The sequence below is a fragment of the Ursus maritimus genome, unplaced genomic scaffold, assembly GCF_017311325.1.
Source record: "Ursus maritimus isolate PB19 unplaced genomic scaffold, ASM1731132v1 scaffold_27, whole genome shotgun sequence".
NCBI lineage: Eukaryota > Metazoa > Chordata > Mammalia > Carnivora > Ursidae > Ursus > Ursus maritimus.
The window spans coordinates 6,725,995-6,745,020 of record NW_024425230.1 but is presented as its reverse complement, the minus strand read 5'-3'; the positions used below and the strand labels follow the sequence as shown (position 1 = coordinate 6,745,020).

General features: G+C 39.2%; 2 protein-coding genes and 1 long non-coding RNA gene across 4 annotated transcripts in view; 2 read left to right on the top strand and 1 right to left on the bottom strand.

The window, feature by feature from the left end:
- FAM189A1 (family with sequence similarity 189 member A1) overlaps positions 1–19,026 on the top strand; it is a 454,124-nt gene that overhangs the window by 310,680 nt on the left and 124,418 nt on the right. The window lies entirely within an intron of this gene.
- LOC103659974 lies at positions 8,514–11,480 on the bottom strand. Its single transcript, XR_567642.2, has 3 exons — positions 11,318–11,480; positions 9,268–9,429; positions 8,514–8,636 (listed from the first exon to the last, which is right to left on the bottom strand). It is a non-coding gene; the product is annotated as an uncharacterized LOC103659974 (long non-coding RNA).
- NSMCE3 (NSE3 homolog, SMC5-SMC6 complex component) lies at positions 11,624–13,591 on the top strand. The gene has a single exon (XM_008687572.2). It carries the CDS (start codon positions 11,684–11,686, stop codon positions 12,536–12,538), a length of 855 nt encoding a protein of 284 aa, XP_008685794.2. The 5' UTR covers positions 11,624–11,683; the 3' UTR covers positions 12,539–13,591.

Here is a 19,026-nt window from a genome sequence, read left to right as displayed (position 1 = left end):
CACTCAAGCTAGGGTGATAGCCATGAAATAGGCGGATGCATCTATAGGACTGCCAAGCAAATTCTGCCTTGCTAACTTACAGACTCTAGATAGCTGGGCAAATCACAGATCTTCCCCCTTCGCAGGTCCTAGGTAAAAACCTAAATGTCTTTTTACCATGGAGAGGGAGGCTGACTGCCACTTGCGGTCTTGTACAACTACCTTCAGCAGCATTTCAAGCTGATATTCAAATGTCTATGGATCTCAGAGCTAGATGAAGGGGGTTGGCACATGGCCAGTGACTGGGAGCCCTGGCTTCACCAGGTAAAGTCTGAACAATCAACTGATATATTCTCTTTGTTGGGAGATGTCAGCTGGAATGCTTTGGGCTATAAGTGATATGAAACCCAATTCACAAAACCTTCAATGACAAAGGACATAAATTATCTCAAATAACAAGTTCAGAGGTGGGCTGCTCCAGAGTTGGTTCAGCAGCCTAAAGAAGTCATCCAAGAGCCACATTCTCTCCAGCTTTTCATTCTACCAGTTTCAATATTTTGATGTGTGGGTTTAGTTCTACTCATGGTCACAAGATGACTGCCACTGCTTGAGGCATTACATGCAGATATAAAATGTCTAGAAGAGGAGTTTTTTTCCTGTGAACCTCTTTTTGAGAGCCAGTAAACATTTCTCAGATGCGCCCCCCCACATACCACCAAAATATTCAATATCTCATTGGCTGAACTGGGTCACATGTCCACTCTTAAACCAGTCACTTGTTATGTGGGTTGTATAATTTATTTATAAGTTTAGAAAATATCACCCTTGAGTAAGATTAATCAAATGAACATGTGAATGGATGTTAATATTAAGTGGCAATTGAATTGGGCTGAATTTCTGTAATTTGCCTAATAATCACACCTGGGCACAAAGGATTAAACATAAGCATAACATATATGTCCACATGAATTACTGTGTGAAATTTCCCAATATATAGTTTTTAAATGTCCAGAGTAATAACCACACTGAATTAGGTAATTTGCTTAGAAATAAATGTGAAAGAAAAGAAAACATGCATGAGTAGTATGAATCACTTGGATAATTATAAACAATTGAGCAGCTCAAGAAAATTTCATAAGGACATTTTTAATGACTGTATCCTAGGAAGCGGTTAATTAGCTAACATTTGCTTTTCCCACACCACCTCTCTCAAACCTGTGGGATTAATAAAATCTGAATTAAAAAAAATTTAAAGAGTCATAGCTTCTCAAGAAAGATGCCCTGGTTTATCCAGCCAGATGATGGGATGTTGTTGCCAGCTGTAAGAGGCAGGAATCCTTCAGAAAACCGAGCTCCTCTGCCTCTCATGCATTTAGGGCTGTCCTTCCCACAGTGGCTTCCTGGTTGCAGGAAGCAACATTGCAGTCAAGCCAGCTGGGTCAGACATGTAAGTAGGCAGCAGGCTCCCCTCTGCTCTTTCTTCCTTTCCAAATGCATGTGATTCTCACTTATGTGTGGGGCTTTATTTCTTCCTTGAATCACTTTCTCAACCACAGCACTGATTGATAGATGTTTGCTGTTTAACATATTTGTATTTATAAGGTGGCCATTTTTCCTTCGCGTTAAAACGTGTGTTCTGTCTTACCCATTCTCTGTTTCTTCCTTCCCTGGGCCTTATCTGTGCCTCCTTTTGTCCAATTGAGACCAAACTTGTTTATTGCTCTGAATGCCATTCTTAATACTTTCTTTGTTTCAAGGCTTCTGAAAGCTCCACGTAACAGCCAAAACATCTCACGTATATGCAAGGAAAGCCTTAGAGAATAGGGGACTGAGTTTTCCTTTAATATGGAGTTTCTGAAGGTACCTTCTTAGAGAACTAGGAACTCTGTAACAAAAGAGGTGGCCAACTTCTTTATTTAGCAGGGTTGTCACATATGCCTTAAATGATTTACAAGTTTTCATGGAGATAGAGTAGCGATCAGTCTTTTAATGCTCTAAGACAAGTGAACGGAAGTAAGAGTTCTGGTTGAGCGCAGGCTTTGCTCATTTAAAAGTTTTCATACTAAGAAAGGCAACGATCATACCTTTTCATCCAGATGGGCGAGAGAAAGTCCGGGTAAGAGAAAGGGTTTCCCATGTACAAAGGACAGAGGATCTGACTTTCTTGTTCCCTCTAGGTAGAAAGATACTTTAGATCAATTCTTAGTCTTTGAAAATACTCACTTGACTATATGAATTGAAAAAACAATTGTTGTTAGTCGAAGAACATCTTTTTCTACCAGATGCGCAGCATTTCAAAAGATGTACTTGGAAATCTGGTCAGCCAAATGAGTGGACAGAACCCCAAGATCAATGAGGTGACATGTCTCACCTGAATCATGCTCACATTTCCAGATACTACTTTTTTCCTCTAGATTTTATTAAGTTTCATGATCCTAATATAGTCCTCATTGTTCCCAGTTGTCATAATTAAGAAACTGTGGGAACTAAATTCAATTCATTTAGTGGAATATAGCTTACTAAAGTAATGACATCCAAGTAAGAGAGACCATGTCAAACTTGGGCCCAATGAGGAGCAGATGTCTACCTAATGTTGTGTGTGACTTGCTTATTAATCCATTGTATGTGTCTGAACAGCTTTTTGAGGGAGGGTGGGTGTGTGGGAGGGGGTTGCTTTATTTTTTATTGCACTAGATCTTGCCTTCAGTTCAGCGTTGTATGAGGAAATAAAAAATGAGCCTGTAAAACAAAGATTTAGTTTAAAATCATATATCATAAATACACCTATACACACTTTTGCAGATGTTAACTGATTTTGCATTTTTGTAAATATCCTGCATTAAATTATACATATCACAGTACGCTTAATTGAGAAGCCATTTTCACAGTAAGGTTGATACATTTTGATATGGTAGATCTCTTTGCGATAACAGGTACTTGTTCTTGCTCGTGAGTGGGAAGAGGCAGTTCTGAAAGCATTGGATCATGATGCGTGCACAACTGACTTTATGGCCTATTTTTGATTTTTGCCCTTCTCTCAAGAATATCCAAGGGCCAAGCATCCCCCCAAAACCCCCCTTTGTCTGGTGTCTCTGTTGCAGGGTGGCAGGAAGCAGCAGGAACAAGCAGAGCCCCCATTTCCTCAAGATATTTGGCTGCTGTTAAAGATTCATTCCCAAGTTTTAAATGGAGACCTCCACTTGTCCTAGAAGTCACAGAATTGTGTCACTTCAAGAAAAATAGAGCCAAGTTAGGAAATTTATTGTTTTACCAGCAGATGCTCTGGGAAACTCAGGATGCTCCAGTATACTGACATCTAATAAACGAGGAACCAGCCGTTTCTTTAAATGTTACTTTCAGGAGGGGCTTCCTATTTCCTTTTCAACATGTGTGTATGATTTCTGATTTACAATTCTTTCACGTGTGTGTGTATGTGTGTATGTATTTTATTAAGGAGAGAGAGAGAGAATCTTAAGCAGGACCCATACCCAGTGCAGAGCCTGATGCGGGGCACGATCTCACAAACCTGAGATCATGACCTGAGCCCAAATCAAGAGTTAGACGCTTAACTGACTAAGCCACCCAGGTGCCCCTAGAATTCTCTCATGTATTAATAGTATTTTATAGCTGAAAGAGTTTGCCTAACTCAGCCCTGCCTTTCTGTAGGCGAAGAGACTAAGACCTAACCAGTGAGAGGTCTTTCAGGACCCAGAGGAAATTGATGGCAGAGGAAGGATGAAACTGTGTTCCATAAAACATGTAGCATAAGGATATTTGTTAGTTGCCCAAAATATAAACATCTTTGTGCTAATGGAAAAAAAATCATTATTTCAACAGTAGACTCTGCTGCGTTTTAGTTTAACTTTTTAATTAACAATTCTTTCTGTTGCTGTTGATCCAGAAAGTCTGGGCGCCCTAACTGCATGCATTTGATGGTTCTCATTACTGTTTTCTTAGTCTTCTTTTCTGTTTCATCTCATTATACTTCAGAAGGAGCAACTTATTCAAGATTCTTCAGCTTGGCCTTCTTCAGGTTCTTTTTAAAACAGGTTTATTAATACATAATATATAAAATTCACTTGTTTAAAGTATACAGTGTTTTTTAGCAGACCTCAGAGTTATGCCACCATCATTATCTAATTTTATCACATTTTCAATAACCCCAAAAAATCTCATACCCTTTAGCAGTCACTCCCCATTCCCCATGATAAAACTGTGTTCCACAGAAGCTGTACCATTTTACATTCCCACCAGCAATGTCTGAGGTTTCCAATCCCTCTGCCTCCTTGCTAACACTTGATATTATCTGCCTTTTTTGTTTAGAGCCATTCTGGAGCATGAAGTAGTATGCCATTACGGTTTTGATTTGCATTTCCCTAATGACTAATCATGTTGAACATCTTTTCATGTGATTAGCCATTCTTACATCTTTGGAGACATGTCTATTCAAATCTTTTGCCCAGTTTTACAATTGGATTTTTGTCTTCTTCAAGTTCCAAGAGTTGTTTACATGTTCTGCATATGTGTCCCTTATTAGATACATGATTTGCAGATAATTTCCCCAAGAATGTGTAGATTGCCTTCTCACTTTCTTGAGTATCCTGGACACACACAAGTTTTTAAGTTTGATGAAGTACAACTTATCAATCTTCTTGTTTATCATGTCTGCTTTTAATCTCTTATTTAAGAGGTCATTGACAAGCCCAAGGTCATGAAAATTCCCTCCTATGTTTCATTCTAAGAGTTTTATAGTTTTAATTCTTACATTTAGGTCCATGATCCACTTTGAGTTAATTCTGTATGTGGTATGAGGTCAGGGTCCAATTCATTCTTTTGCATGTGGATATCTATTATCCCAGCACCATCTGTTGTTACCCCCATTGAATTATCTTGGTCCCTTTAAAAAAAAATCTGTTAACCATAGATGCATGGATTTACTTTTGCACTCTCACTTCTGCTTCATTACTCTCTATGTGTATCAGTTTACCAGAGCTGCCATAACAAAAATACCACAGACTGGGTGGCTTAAACAACAGAAATTTATTTTCTAACAGTCTGGAGGCTAGAAGTCCAAGATCAAACTGTTGCTAAGTGTGGTTTCTCCTGAGCCGCTCTTCTTGACTTGCAGACAGCTGCCTTTTCACTGTGTCTTCACGTGGCCTTCTCTTTGTGTGCACACATCCCTGATGTTTCTTCCAGGGATGAAGAAGGACGGTGCCTTCTGAGAGCATCAGTCTTACTGGATTAGCAGCCCACCCTAAAGGTTTCATTTTAACTTACCCATTTAAAGAGCTTATTTCCAAATTCAGTCACATTCTGAGGTACTAGGGATTGGAACTTAAACTTATGAATTTTAGGAGGAGGGAGATACAATTCAGCCCATAACAATATGTCTGTGCTTGTGCCAGGACCACACAGCTTTGATTACCATAGTGTTGTAGTAAGTTTTGACATATTGTAGAAGTGTGAGGAAGTGTAAGTCCTCCAACTTTGTTTTTTTAAGTGTTTTGTCTATTCTCGGTTCCTTGAATTTCCTTACGAATTTCAGGATCAGCCTGTCAATTTCTGTAAAAAATGCAGCTGGAATTTTGATAGGGATTGTCTTCAATTCATTTTATATAGTTAGATTTCATTTGCTACTATTTTGATAAGGATTTTGCATCTGTATTCATAAGGGATGTTGGTTTGTAGTTTTCATGTAATGCCATTGTTTGGTTTTGGTGTCAAGATAATACTGGACTCAGAATGAGTTGGGAATTGGTTCTTCAGTTTTCTGAGTTTGTAAAGAGTTGGTTACTAACTCAGTCTTTATTTGTTGCAGGCCTATTTATATTTTCTATTTCTTTTAAAATCTGTGACTTTCTAGGAACTTTTCCATTTCACAAAATTTATCTAATTTATCTAATTTGTTGGTATATAGTTGTTTATTGCTCATAGCCTTCTCATAATTTTTTTTCAAGCTTGGTAGTGATATTCCCTCCTTCATTCCTGACTTTATTAATTTGGGTGTTCTTTCTTGGTCAGTGTAGCTCTTTGTCAATTGTACTGCTTATTTAAATTCTTGGATCACCTTTAATGAGCAGTTTTCTTATTTCACCTGTGCCAGGTTCTGCACTTCTCTTTCCTCTACAGATCATGCTTCTGGAGTTGCTGGTAAGTAGGCTGGCAAGTGATGAGAGGCCCAGAAGTTTCTGGCACAGCAGACTTCACTTTTATGAGCCACTGTGAATCAAAGAGCACACTGTTTACATGTCTCCTGAGGCACCATGAAGCAGCCTCTTGGAATCCAGGCTCAAAGGGACTGAAACTGCTCAAGGCCTCTCCCAACATCAAGGCCTGATAGCATTTGACCTGCAAGACTTCCTCTCAGGGTAATTAGCAGCCTGGCCAGGCTCTTGAAGGACTATCCTCAGAAAGAAGACAGCTGTAGTCTCTCTCAGAAGGGAGACATGGGTTTTTGCCAGCTGAATACCCATAAGTACCACATGATCCTGGGTCTTCCCAGGCCTTGGGAAGGGGCAGGCTTTCTCCTTACCAGGTACCTAAGCTCTCACTTGCATCTCAGGGAGGAAGATGACTTGTACACTCTCCTATGCAGATTTTGGAAAACCCATGGCCTTTGTGTCCTCTCCAGCCTTGAATGCATGCCTGCTTTAGTTGTTGATTTAGCTCAAGGGAGGGAACTAGGAAGGAGAGGGGATCAGAGACAAGGGGTCTGTGCATATCCACCATCTGCCCAGGATTCCTACAGCCATCCCTAGAGTACCTCTGAGTATTATTTGTTTTTCTGTTTATAATTGTTGTCTCCTTCAGGACCACCAGTTATGCATATATGTGAGGTTTTTCTTGTCTGCCTTCAGTATTTTCATATTTTTCTCACTTCTTTTATTCTTAATCCATTTCAATTTGTTCAGTTTTCTCAAAAGAACTTACCTGTCTTTCCCCTCTTTATTAGCCTTGTCCATTCTCCTCCTTGATGCCCTTGCCCTGTGAGTATACCGCTGTTCTAGGCTAAAGTGAAACCTAGAAGAAAAGAATGAGGCTTCTGTCACCTTGAACGATGTGGCCTATGGGGAAATACTTCGTGTTAAATATGGAGAACACAGCTACTCTAGAATAACAAATACTTGAAAATATGTTCTAGGTTTTCTGAAATTTCTTTCTGCAGAGTAGCAGATGACTTTCTCCATCTCTTAGATCTCTGAGTTGGCTTCACCATGAGGCAGGCTATGCCCAAGCAAAGGCAAAGGTTGCTAGGCTTACATCACCACTCAGCGTGTTGGCTTGGAGAAAGAGAACATATGTGAACCTCTGAAAGGATGCTGACTGGACTTTTGAACCAGTCGCTGTGGCTGGCCTGCATCTCGTGCACTCAGGAAAGAAAGGTAGAGCCTTACCTAGGTCTCCTAGAGATGGGAAGAAGCAGTTCCTGAAAGGAAAAGATGCAGAACAAGAGGCAAAAACAAGCAAACAAATTTCTTGGCCACTATTGAGACCTTATGTGTTTGTAATTTTATTACTTAATACCTTAGTGATTTTCATAAATGAAAGGCCCTGGATAACTGGAAGGTTTGTATTCTTGAAAAGAGTTTGAGGTGTTTCTGGGCTAAATGGCTGCAGTGCTTGGAATGAGCTATCTCATCAAGCTACATCTCTCCATACTTCCACCGGCCAAGGAAAGCTCTGTTGCCACTTAAGGTATTCTTCCATGAGGGACAAAGTGTTATCGAGAAGTCCTATTGTGTGATTTAACCTGTATGCATCTTTGTTACGAATGAGTGGACACAAGGGATTTTATTGCAACCATTAAAGTATCTGGATCCTTTCCTTCCTATCTACTCACCAAAATAGTATCTGCCTCCCCCACTCCAACTCCTTTGCTCACATGCTACACCCTGTCCCACTTTCTTTCACTGGAAAAGGCAGTGAAGCTGTTTGTATATGGTGGCTGCATGCTTTTATCATTGCTTTTCTCCCCAGAAAGCCCTTACCAGCTTTTTGCACTAGGCTGCTGACAGAAAAGTCAAAAGCTTTCTCTGGTTCTGCAGGAAATACCAGGGAATGAAGAGGAGAATCCAGTAGATAATAAAGATGATTAGAGCTTGTTGGCAGTCATTTGCTACCAAGGAGATGAAATAAAGCAATTAATTACTCGGAGACTTCTAAAGAGCAAGGGGTAACTGGTAGGCATTTCTTTGTTCAATGCATCTGAAATCTTAGCTAGCTTAATTTTGCCTCAAATAATTTTTCCTTCTTTTTCCTTTTGGGTCTAGAAATAAAAGTACTGAGGTCATTAACATAAGCAGAAAATGTTTTTCTTTTTGAACCACTTGTCTTTACTACTTCACTGGCTGAGCAAAGTCACAAATGTCATATTCAAGTCACACTGAATTTACTGAAAATTTGAATGTGTATAACTGCTAGGGCATGGTGTCACTGTGAAGTTAAAATCATTGAGAATGTATTTCCCATTTATCTCCCAGACAAGACAATCAACACTGAATTTCATTTTTAAAAGAAAATAATTTTAATAGCACCTTAATACGTTTCTTTCCAGACCTTTTTCTCATTTTTGTGTGTACAAGTGTTTCACTGCAGTAAACATCTTTCTACATACAGCTTTTTAGAGTCCTCAGATATGTTCCTTGACATAAACCCTGTGGAAAGAAGCAAACTGTAATCAACTACCCTGTCCCAGCCTTGTGCTAGGTACTTGGCAAACCTATCTCATTAGTTCCCCGATGTCTGGGTTATTATAGTAGTCCCCCCTTATCAGTGGTTTCACTTTTCGCTCTTTCAGTTACTCTTGGTCAGCCGTGGTCTGCAAGCAGATGATCCTCCTTCTGACATATTCTCAGGTCAATAATAGCCTAACGCTACATCACAGTGCCTGTGTCATTCACCTCACTTCATCTCATCATGTAGGCATTTTATCATCTCACATCATAAGAAGGGTGACATTTTGAGAGAGACCATATTTACACAATTTTAATTACATATGTTGTTATTAGTGTGCTATTTTATTATTGGTTATTGTTTTTAATTTCTTACTGTGCCTAACTGATAAATTTTATCATAGGTATATATGCATGTATTGGAAAAAACATAGTATATATAGGATTCAGTGCTATCTGCAGTTTCAGGCATCTGTTGAGGGTCTTGGAACGTATCCCCTCTGGATAAGGAAAGACTACCGTAATCTCATTCTGTTGATTTGGAAACAGGAAGGAGTGTCAGTAGCTCCCCCAATGTCACAGTTTTCTAATCGAGGTCCATCTAACTCCATACCTTTGCTTTTTCAAGGACACCATATTTATGTTCTCTCTGCTTCAACATATGGTTAAGAGCAGTGTCTGGAGGCACAATGTCTTAATTCAGAACCAGATCCATCACTTATTTGCTGTAGGACTCCAAAACAGTTAATATTTTCCTCCGTGCCTCAGTTTCTTCCTTTGTGAGAAGAGAAACACAATAAACACACAGGTCTCATAGGGTTGTCGTGGTGATTAAATAAAGTAATACATGTAGACCACTTAGAACAGAGTCTGACCCAGTTACCTTTGTAATAACTGTCAGCTGTTGTTTGTATGTATTATTATTACTGTTAGTGTTGTTATTACCATCATCATCACAATAGTTTTTCCCCAAACACCCATGGCTTTCCATGTCCTTCTAAAATGGAGGGTGGTCTGGATGACTTCTCCATGCGATGCCTAAAGTTCATTCTAATACTATTATTATATGTCTGTATTTTCTCACCTGCATTCTCCTGGGCACAGTGTAGAAGAGGTGTTTTAACCAGTATCTTTTCTGACCTATTTTGAGTATGACAATCTGCTGAGTTAAGATGCTGCTGAAGGACACTGAAGATTTATACTGAAAATGTAGCCTAATTGTTGACAATGGTTTTCATCTCATTTTCCATTTCTCTGTTATCTGTTGGTTGCTGATTTCTTTCTCTTTCTTTCTTTCTTTCAACTCAGGGTAAAACTGATCCTACTGGAGGGAACTTTTGCAGAATTCTTGATTGCAGGAAATTTAACATAAGTCCAAATTTGTAAGGAAAATGAAGATGAATTTTTCTCATTGTAAAAAAAAAATGAATGCCTTGATGACATATTTGTTTTTCTTAGTAGGTTTTTGTCATTAAGATTGATGCTTGAGGATATATTGTTAGATCTTGTGTGGGACAGAAAGTTATTACTCATAGTTTACCAGATTTTAGCATACTTGCATCACAACATGGAATATCATTTTACATTTAGATTTGCAGTTCCAGTGCCATTATCAGATTGCATTTTCATATTGAATTACAAACAAAAATTTTATGTTACTAACACTTAATGAAATTTTAATAAGGTTGTGTTTTGATGCTATTATTCAAATAATGTGTTTTGAATTGCTTTCCTTTGAATATATTTGCATTAAAAAGGAACTCAATTTGATTTGGTTCTTTGAAGTTTTCCCACTTTCTGGGCAGCTTTAAAAAGACAAAGTAGGAAATTCAGTTTCTTCTCAGCAAGTCAGTAAATAGAAAAGGAACACATTTGCTAAGATCTGCAGAAGTAATGGTAGCAGACTGCAGATGGTTTGAGTTAATGAAATGACTCATGTTGGCTATTAAAGCTGCACAATTAAAAATATATATACAAAGTACGCACATCACAGATTATGAGGAATGATACCCCTGGGTTCTCCTTTCTTTCTCATTGAGCCCTCAGGCTAAGATATTAAAAATTAAGAAATTTAAGAGATTCACATTATTGCAGTTCTTGATCAGTGATGCCCAAAATTAAATGGGAATCTCTTGAGAGAGCACGTTTCTGTTTGTAGCATTCTTCTTAGCCATTTCTGCGAAAATTGTTGTGGGCCCAAGGCAGCAAGTTTTTTCCAAAAGTTAGAAGCAAGATGATCTCATTGTAACGTGCTTTATGTGGTGATTTTGTCCTGGTTGTCTAGCAGAGGGAGTTTAATGCATAGACTATAAATAGTGAAAGAGTGAAAACGTGTTAAACGGTCCTGCTTGCAAGGCAAGCCTGCTTTTACCGAACATTCGTTTTTAATAAACTCTTAGGGGCATTAGAGAAAGTAACTGGTGGTAAATGGTTATGAGGGCTTGAACCTGAGCCGAGGGGAGGGAGTGGCGCTGGCAAACCAAGTTAGGAGTCACCTGGGTCTTCTTTTACGTCGTTTTGCGTAGAAGGAAATGCTTTTACTTCACTTTCACGCTCTTACTTTCCTCACCTTCCTTTCCCACCTCACCTTCCTTTTCTCCCACATTTAGACGTCGAGTTCCCTCCACCTAAAAGTATTCGCGACTTTAATACTTAATACTCACTTTCTATAGTACTTGCCTGAGCCCATGTGGTCCTGAACTTAGCCGCACACTTGCTTAGTTTTGGTTTCTGTTCTCTACTTGGGTGGTTTGAGGAGGACAACACTTTATAAGAACCACGGCTTAGTGTTCCGCCGCTTTCCGCCAACGCGCCGCGGCCGGGCAGTCGCCCCCGACGCAACGCGCAGTCTCCGCCGACGCAGGCGCGGTCTCCGTGATGCAACGCGCGCCCCCTCTGGCCCCGCCCAAGGCCGCCCAGAAGTGCCGCGCGCCAACCCACAATTCCCGCTGCGCGCTGCGAACCTGCTGCCGCCGCTGCCGCTGCTGGTGCCGCCGCCGCCGCCCGTTACGGCTCCCGTCGCCGGGGACATGTTGCAGAAACCGAGGAGCCGGGGCCGCCCTAGCTCCCAGGCGGAGAGGGACTGGGGCCGCCGCGCCGCCGAGGAGGCCCCGAGCACCTCCCGCGGGGCTGGCAGCTCCCAGGAGGCCCGGAGCACAGCATCGCAGGGCGCCCGCCGGGCCGAGGCCTCCCCCGAGGTGGGGCCCAGGTCCCCGCAGCAGCTGGAGCTGAAGGTGGCCGAGCTGGTGCAGTTCTTGCTGATTAAGGACCAGAAGAAGATCCCGATCAAGCGCACTGACATACTGAAGCACGTCATCGGGGACTACAAGGACATCTTCCCTGATCTCCTTAAACTGGCTGCCGAGCGCCTCGAGTACGTCTTCGGGTACAAGCTGGTGGAACTGGAACCCAAAAGCAACACCTACATCCTGATCAACACCCTGGAACCGGTGGAGGAGGATGCCGAGGTGAGAGGCGATCAGGGCACTCCCACCACCGGTCTCCTGATGATTGTTTTAGGTCTCATCTTTATGAAGGGCAATACCATCAAGGAAACGGAGGTCTGGGACTTCCTGCGCCGCTTAGGGGTGTACCCCACAAAGAAGCATTTAGTTTTTGGGGACCCAAAGAAACTTATTACCGAAGAATTCGTGCGGCAGCGTTACCTGGAGTACCGGCGAATACCCCACACTGATCCTGTAGACTATGAATTACAGTGGGGCCCGCGAACCAACCTGGAAACCAGCAAGATGAAAGTTCTAAAGTTTGTGGCCAGAGTCCATAATCAAGACCCCAAAGACTGGCCAGCACAGTACTGTGAAGCTTTGGCAGATGAGGAGGCCAGAGCCAGACCTGAGACAGGTGGCCCAGCCCCCTCCTCTTGAAGTCTGAGGCAGATTCAGAGGGACTCCTGGGGAAGGTCAAAGGCACTGGGTGAAGGGGTAGGGGTGGGAGGGAGCATATTTCTGTAACGCTTAAATGTGTATGGCTTTAGGATGTGTTCTCAAAGTTCCATTCTCTTTTAATATTGTAAATTATTTGGTTCCAAGTTTTCACTTTTAAAAATACTAGGAGAGGATTTTTGTTTCGATCTGTTTTACCGTTGTATATTTTGGCATTAAAATTTTGCTAGCATTTATACAACTGGAAAACTTTGTACCATGATCTGGAACAGGTATTTAAAAAAGAACACATCGGTAAATTGCTTTGGCTCCAAGAAAATAAAAAGAAGTGGTTATTATCTGGTCTCTTAACTACCCCAGTTTGTAAGTTAAAATAAAAGCCTTTATAAATTAAAAATAAAAATGTAATTGTGTATATCCTTTTTTACCTTAAGACATCTATTTTATATTTATATGTTTTCTATGTATATAAGCATGCATCATCTAAGTAATGTACATATTGTATTTTCTCCGAATAGCAATTTTTTAAATATTCATAATTATCACTCAGCTCTGTGATTAACCATTTAGTGCCATTTAGTTTTTTTCTTTTTTTCCCCTTTTTTTGCTGCTATAGTTGTAATAAATAATGTGTCTTTGAAGCAATCCAGCATTGTGCATTTTTCAGTCATGGATCATGAGATACTAATTTCATGCCTCAAACCAGCATCTTAACATTTTTTTCTTGCTACATATTAAGGTAAACAGTGTTTTGTAGAAGTTGGCTTACTTTTATATGTGTGTGTGCATATTGGATCACGATCTAAAATAGAAAATATTTCTCACTGAGTACAAAAAAAGTGGATAAAACTGTTAGTTATTAACCATGCCTACTTGGTTCAGATCCTGGCCTCACGTAACTAGCTATATGAATTCAGGCAGGTTACTTGTATACAGATGTTTCCTCACCTGTAAAATGAGCTGATGATGCTTGTGCTGTGTGTGATAATGTGATAATTAGATTTTGGAAGTATATATAAAGTTCTTGGTACAATGCCTGGTGTGGAGGATTTCAGTTGTTAACTTTGTTCCTTAACTTTTTAAATTTGTTTTTTAATCTTGGTCTGGAGTAGTTAAGTGTTTTGTTGGGTTTTTTTGCTTTTCAGGTTTTCTCTCCTTATCTTCTAAATTACAGAGTAGGAGTTATTGGTTTAAAAGTTAAGTCCATATTCTACTAGCCTGAGTCTATTCTGTGGTGCTTGGAAAAACATAACTCATGGTGTATGGTGAGTGTAGCCCATATAAAGAAGAGTAGGACAGTTAGACAAAAGATCCCCCCTGGGCTTGAGAGCTAACTATAGTGAAAGGGTATGGGTTTTGAGGTTGTCTGACAAACGGAATTTGAATTAGGGCTCATGCTCTGTCAGCATGGTGATTCAGGGTAGATTTTAAGTTCTCTGAATTTCAATTTATCTGTAAGATGGGAAAAACAGTAACTATATCATAGTTTGTTACATGGATTAAATGAGTCCAAAGTAAAGAGCTCCCAGTCTCCCATTGTATTCCTCCATAGCCTCTGGCAAAATGCCGTTTATATTCAGAGATTCAACAAATAATTTATTCAGTGGGTGAATAAGCATAATTGTTTGAGAAGGTACTACAAATTGACCCTGAAATGAGATAATTTACTTTAGTTAAAAAAAAAAAAAAAAGTGGATTTGATCAACCCTGGGCTAAATGCCTTCTAGAAGAGTCTACGGTGGGTTTGTAGTGGTATGGAAGAATGTGATAGGTTACTGTGTTTTATTTCATTCTCTTGAATTGAAATTTGCATTTATTTCATCAATGGAATATAATTGGTCCTTGAAGGCATTTCTTCTTGGTTTGCATTTTATTTCATTGTATAAATTACCTTGTGACTGAGCATCCTGCTTACTGGTCCCTTACCTCACTCACTGCTTTGCCTTCTGGAGCGTTTTAGCACTGGTGTTTTCATCTGTGTGGTGAAGATTATCACTACCCAGAACCCACGATCAGTTATGTCTGAGTCGATCTCTTCTCCCACTCCCACACTTTTCCATACAGATGTTAACAATTTACCTTTAATGAATTACCATTTTGTTTCTTTTTTTTTTTTTTTTTTACTTTTTTGGAATTTTTATTTATTTATTTTAAGCAATCTCTACACCCAGCATGGGGTTTGCACTCACCATACTGAGATCAAGAGTCGCATGCTCTTCCTATTGAGCCTGCCAGGCGCCCCCAGATTTTAAAATGTAAGATACTATAGGCCAGATGAAGCCCTATGTCTTTTCTTTTTACCCATCCCAGAGGTGTCAAGTTTGTGGATATCATTCCATTGTATGATTTAACACTCTTACACACACACACACACACATGTGTGAACAATATATAGTATTGTATGAACAATATATATGAACAATATATAGCAGTATTTTGTGAGCTTTTATCGCTTCTATAGGGGGCATTATACTATACTTTTGCAACTTGCTGCTTTAACTCACCTTGTTTTTGATGTTTAGCCACAAAGGTCTGATTTATTCTTTATAGTTGTTTTTCATGTGGAGAAAAAGTAACACTTTGTTTATCCATTTCCTAGTGGTTGGACAGGTTCTTTCCAATTTTTTGCTCTTTGCCTGCGGTGTATAGTGACATGTGTGTTTCTCTAGCCAGAAATAAAGAGCAATCATGGGGCCTTGCCAAATTGCTCCTGAGTTTATGTTAAGTTACATTCTACCAACATTTTAGAGTTCTTTTTCGCTGACCCCCCCCTTATGAAAATTAGGCCCTTCCAGCCCTACTGTGGGTATGTAGTGATAATTTATTAACTTGCACCTCTAGTTTACTAGGGACATTAAGTATCCTTTCTTTCTTTCTTTCTTTCTTTCTTTCTTTCTTTCTTTCTTTCTTCTGCCATCAAGTTTTATATCTGCTAGGCTTTTTCTATTTTTTATTGATTTGTAAGATTTCTTTATACGTTCTGCATTTTAATCCATTGTCTGTTATATCTAATGCAAATAGCTTGCCGCATTTCACTTTTTTTTTGGTCATGCAGATGATTTAGTTTTATTTTTTTATTTTATTTTTTTTTTTAATGATTTTTTATTATATTATGTTAGTCACCATACAGTACATCCCCGGTTTCCGATGTAAGGCTCGATGATTCATTAGTTGTGTATAACACCCAGTGCACCATGCAATACGTGCCCTCCTTACTACCCATCACCGGTCTATCCCATTCCCCCACCCCCCTCCCCTCTGAAGTCCTCAGTTTGTTTCTCATAGTCCATAGTCTCTCATGTTTCATTCCCCCTTCTGATTACCCCCCCTTTCTTTATCCCTTTCTTCCCCTACCGATCATCCTAGTTCTTATGTTCCATAGATGAGAGAAATCATATGATAGTTGTCTTTCTCTGCTTGACTTATTTCACTTAGCATTATCTCCTCCAGTGCTGTCCATGTTGTAGCAAATGTTGAGAACTCGTTCTTTCTGATAGCTGAGTAATATTCCATTGTATATATGGACCACAACTTCTTAATCCAGTCATCTGTTGAAGGGCATCTCGGCTCCTTCCACGATTTAGCTATTGTGGACATTGCTGCTATGAACATTGGGGTGCATATGGCCCTTCTCTTCACTACGTCTGTATCTTTGGGGTAAATACCCAGTAGTGCAATGGCTGGATCATAGGGTAGCTCAATTTTTAACTTTTTAAGGGACCTCCACACTGTTTTCCAGAGTGGCTGTACCAACTTGCATTCCCACCAAGATGATTTAGTTTTAATGCATCAAAACCATCAGTGTTCTATATTTAAGGGCTATGCTTTTTGTGTAGTGCTTTAAAAAAAAGTTTCCCTAATCCTAATAACTGTTAAAAATTTTTGACTTTCACATCTATGTTTTTAATGTTTTTGTATATGATATGAGGTATGGATATAAATTTCATGTTTTTCCTATTTGGATTGCCTAGCACCAACTTCTCATAGTTTATCCACACTGATTTATAATACGGTTTCTATTATATGCAGTATCTCACATATAAATACATTTTGGCTGGGACTAAATTGATTTATTTGCTATCCCTTTGCCAATACCATGCTATTATAACTCTATAGCACCATAGTATAGGGTTTTTTCTCCTTTTCCAATTCTTATACCTTTTATTTTGCTCTTGACTCTTGCATTGGCTTGGAACTGCAATACATTCTTGAAAAGAAGTGTCAGCAGCAGGCCTCAAGGATGTTCCTGATTCCCTGTTCCTGATTTTAAAGGAATCATTTTTAAGGTTTTGTGTCAGCTGTGTTTGCTTTTAGTTTTTTTTCCCCATAAATATCTTTACTTGTATTTTTAAATTTCCCCCCTGTTCCTAGCTTGCTTAGAGATGTGTAGAAAAACTATGAATAGCTTTTTAAATTTGTATCATGTTCTTTATTAATTTGCTAATGTGATTACGTTTTTATTTTTACTCTGTAAATTCAGCATGCTTTTTAATGTAGTTTAGTGTAGTAACACTGATAGGTTTTTCTGATATCTAGCAATCCTGGGACAAATCCTCTTGATGATACATTTTAAAACATTTTTTTTAATTTGCTAAAAATTATAAATTTTGTATTTGGTAATGGAAATTAGCCTATAATTTTCCTATATTGCATTATTGGCTTTTTTTTTTTTTAATTTCTATCCATACTTACAGAAAAGTTGCAAGCACAGTGCAAGGAATTTTATCCCCCCGCCCCAGCTATTTGCATTAGTTACCATGTTTCTTTAGTCTCCTTCAGTCTGCAAACAGTTCCTTAGTCCTTCCTTGACTTTTTGATCTTGACACTTGAGGACTACAGGCTGTTACTTTGTAGAACATCTGCAGGTGGGGTTTGTCGCTCTTGCTTTATGATCACATTCGAATCATGCATCTTCGGCAGTTATACCATAGAAGTGATGCTGTGTTTTCCTCTTTGGGTTCTATCAGTGGCAACAAAATTTCAATTTGTCCTGTTATTTGGTAGTTTTGATCAGTTTGATTAAAGAGGTTGTTTTTGTTTTTGTTTTTTGCCATTCCCCTCCACTGTAAAATTGTCTGCTTCCCTTTGTAATAAATGAGTAAGTCATGTGGAGACACTTTGAGACTTTGTAAATATTCTATTTCTCACCAAATTTTCGATTTATTCATTGTTTTTATCCGTGTAGACTCATGGGTTACAATCTTTTACTATCATTTCTTTTGATACTCAAATCATCCCTGATTTGGTCGGTGGGAATCTTCTTACGCTGACTTATGTGTCTTCAGCATGGTGCCATCATTCTGAGCACTTCCTGGATCAATTATCTACTGAAAACTCTGAGATTGCATTGATAACATCATTTCTGTTCTAATACCACAGTGTTCTAGTTTTCCTCCTCCGTATATTTGTACCTATCTTCTCTCCAACAATGAGTAACTCAGATTCTATTATCCTTACAATGTTTATCTGATCAATCCCCCTATAAATAACCAGTCTCCTGTTGTGGCTGCCAACCCTCCCACATCGGATGCCCTTTGCTCCCCGGGTGCTGAGCTGACATCCCACAGGAACTGCCCTTCTGGGCATACACCCACCTCTCAGTGCTTGGGTCCAGCTCCCTCCTGGGCCCCTTGCCTTTCACTCCCCTCCCACATGTATCTTGCTCTGTTCCACTTCATGGCTTTGGCACTGAATGGCTCAGGAAACAGGAAACATTGTTCTATTCTCATAAATGAGTTAGGCTGCTTTTCTTTTGCCATATTATGTTTTTGAAGGTTTCAAAGAAATACACCTGTAAAAGGCTCTGGGCCTGATGTTTTTGGTGGGTGGATTTTTAACTACTGATTTTATTTCACTAATGGGATGTTCAAGTTCTCTTCAAATTACTTTTGGTCACTTGTATTTTTTAGAGTGTTTTCATCTATTTTCTGAGGTACTAAGTTTTCTTCATATTTTCCTTTGATTTAAAAATAATTAAAAAGAAACATCTTCACTTATATCCACTTTTGCATTCTCAGCACTATTCTGCTTTCATTTTTTTTTCGTATCCCCCTAGAGCCAGTTTTGCCAGGAGTTTTGGTTATCTGGGGTCCATTGATATTTCATACAAATTCTAGTGTTTTTAATATAATACGAATTCTTGGTTTATATTGGCACATAGCTTTACTTTTAGCATGTAAATAAAACATTGTCATTTATTCTGTAACTACGTAGAGAATTGTCAGTGTTGCAAGGATCCTATTATTATGAATACATGAAGAGAAAAATGGGATTTTTCATTATTTCATTCCTATTTATTTAACAGAGCAAATATTAAATTGAGTGGTCATTTCAGAGCTCTGTTTTAGTTTAGCCAGCCTTGGGATACTCCAGAGTTTCCAAATATCAGAATCCTGGTCTCTGGTTATAAATTGTCAAGCCCCAAGGGTAGTCAGAGGGGATACAGTGGGCTTCCATACACATGTGTAAAT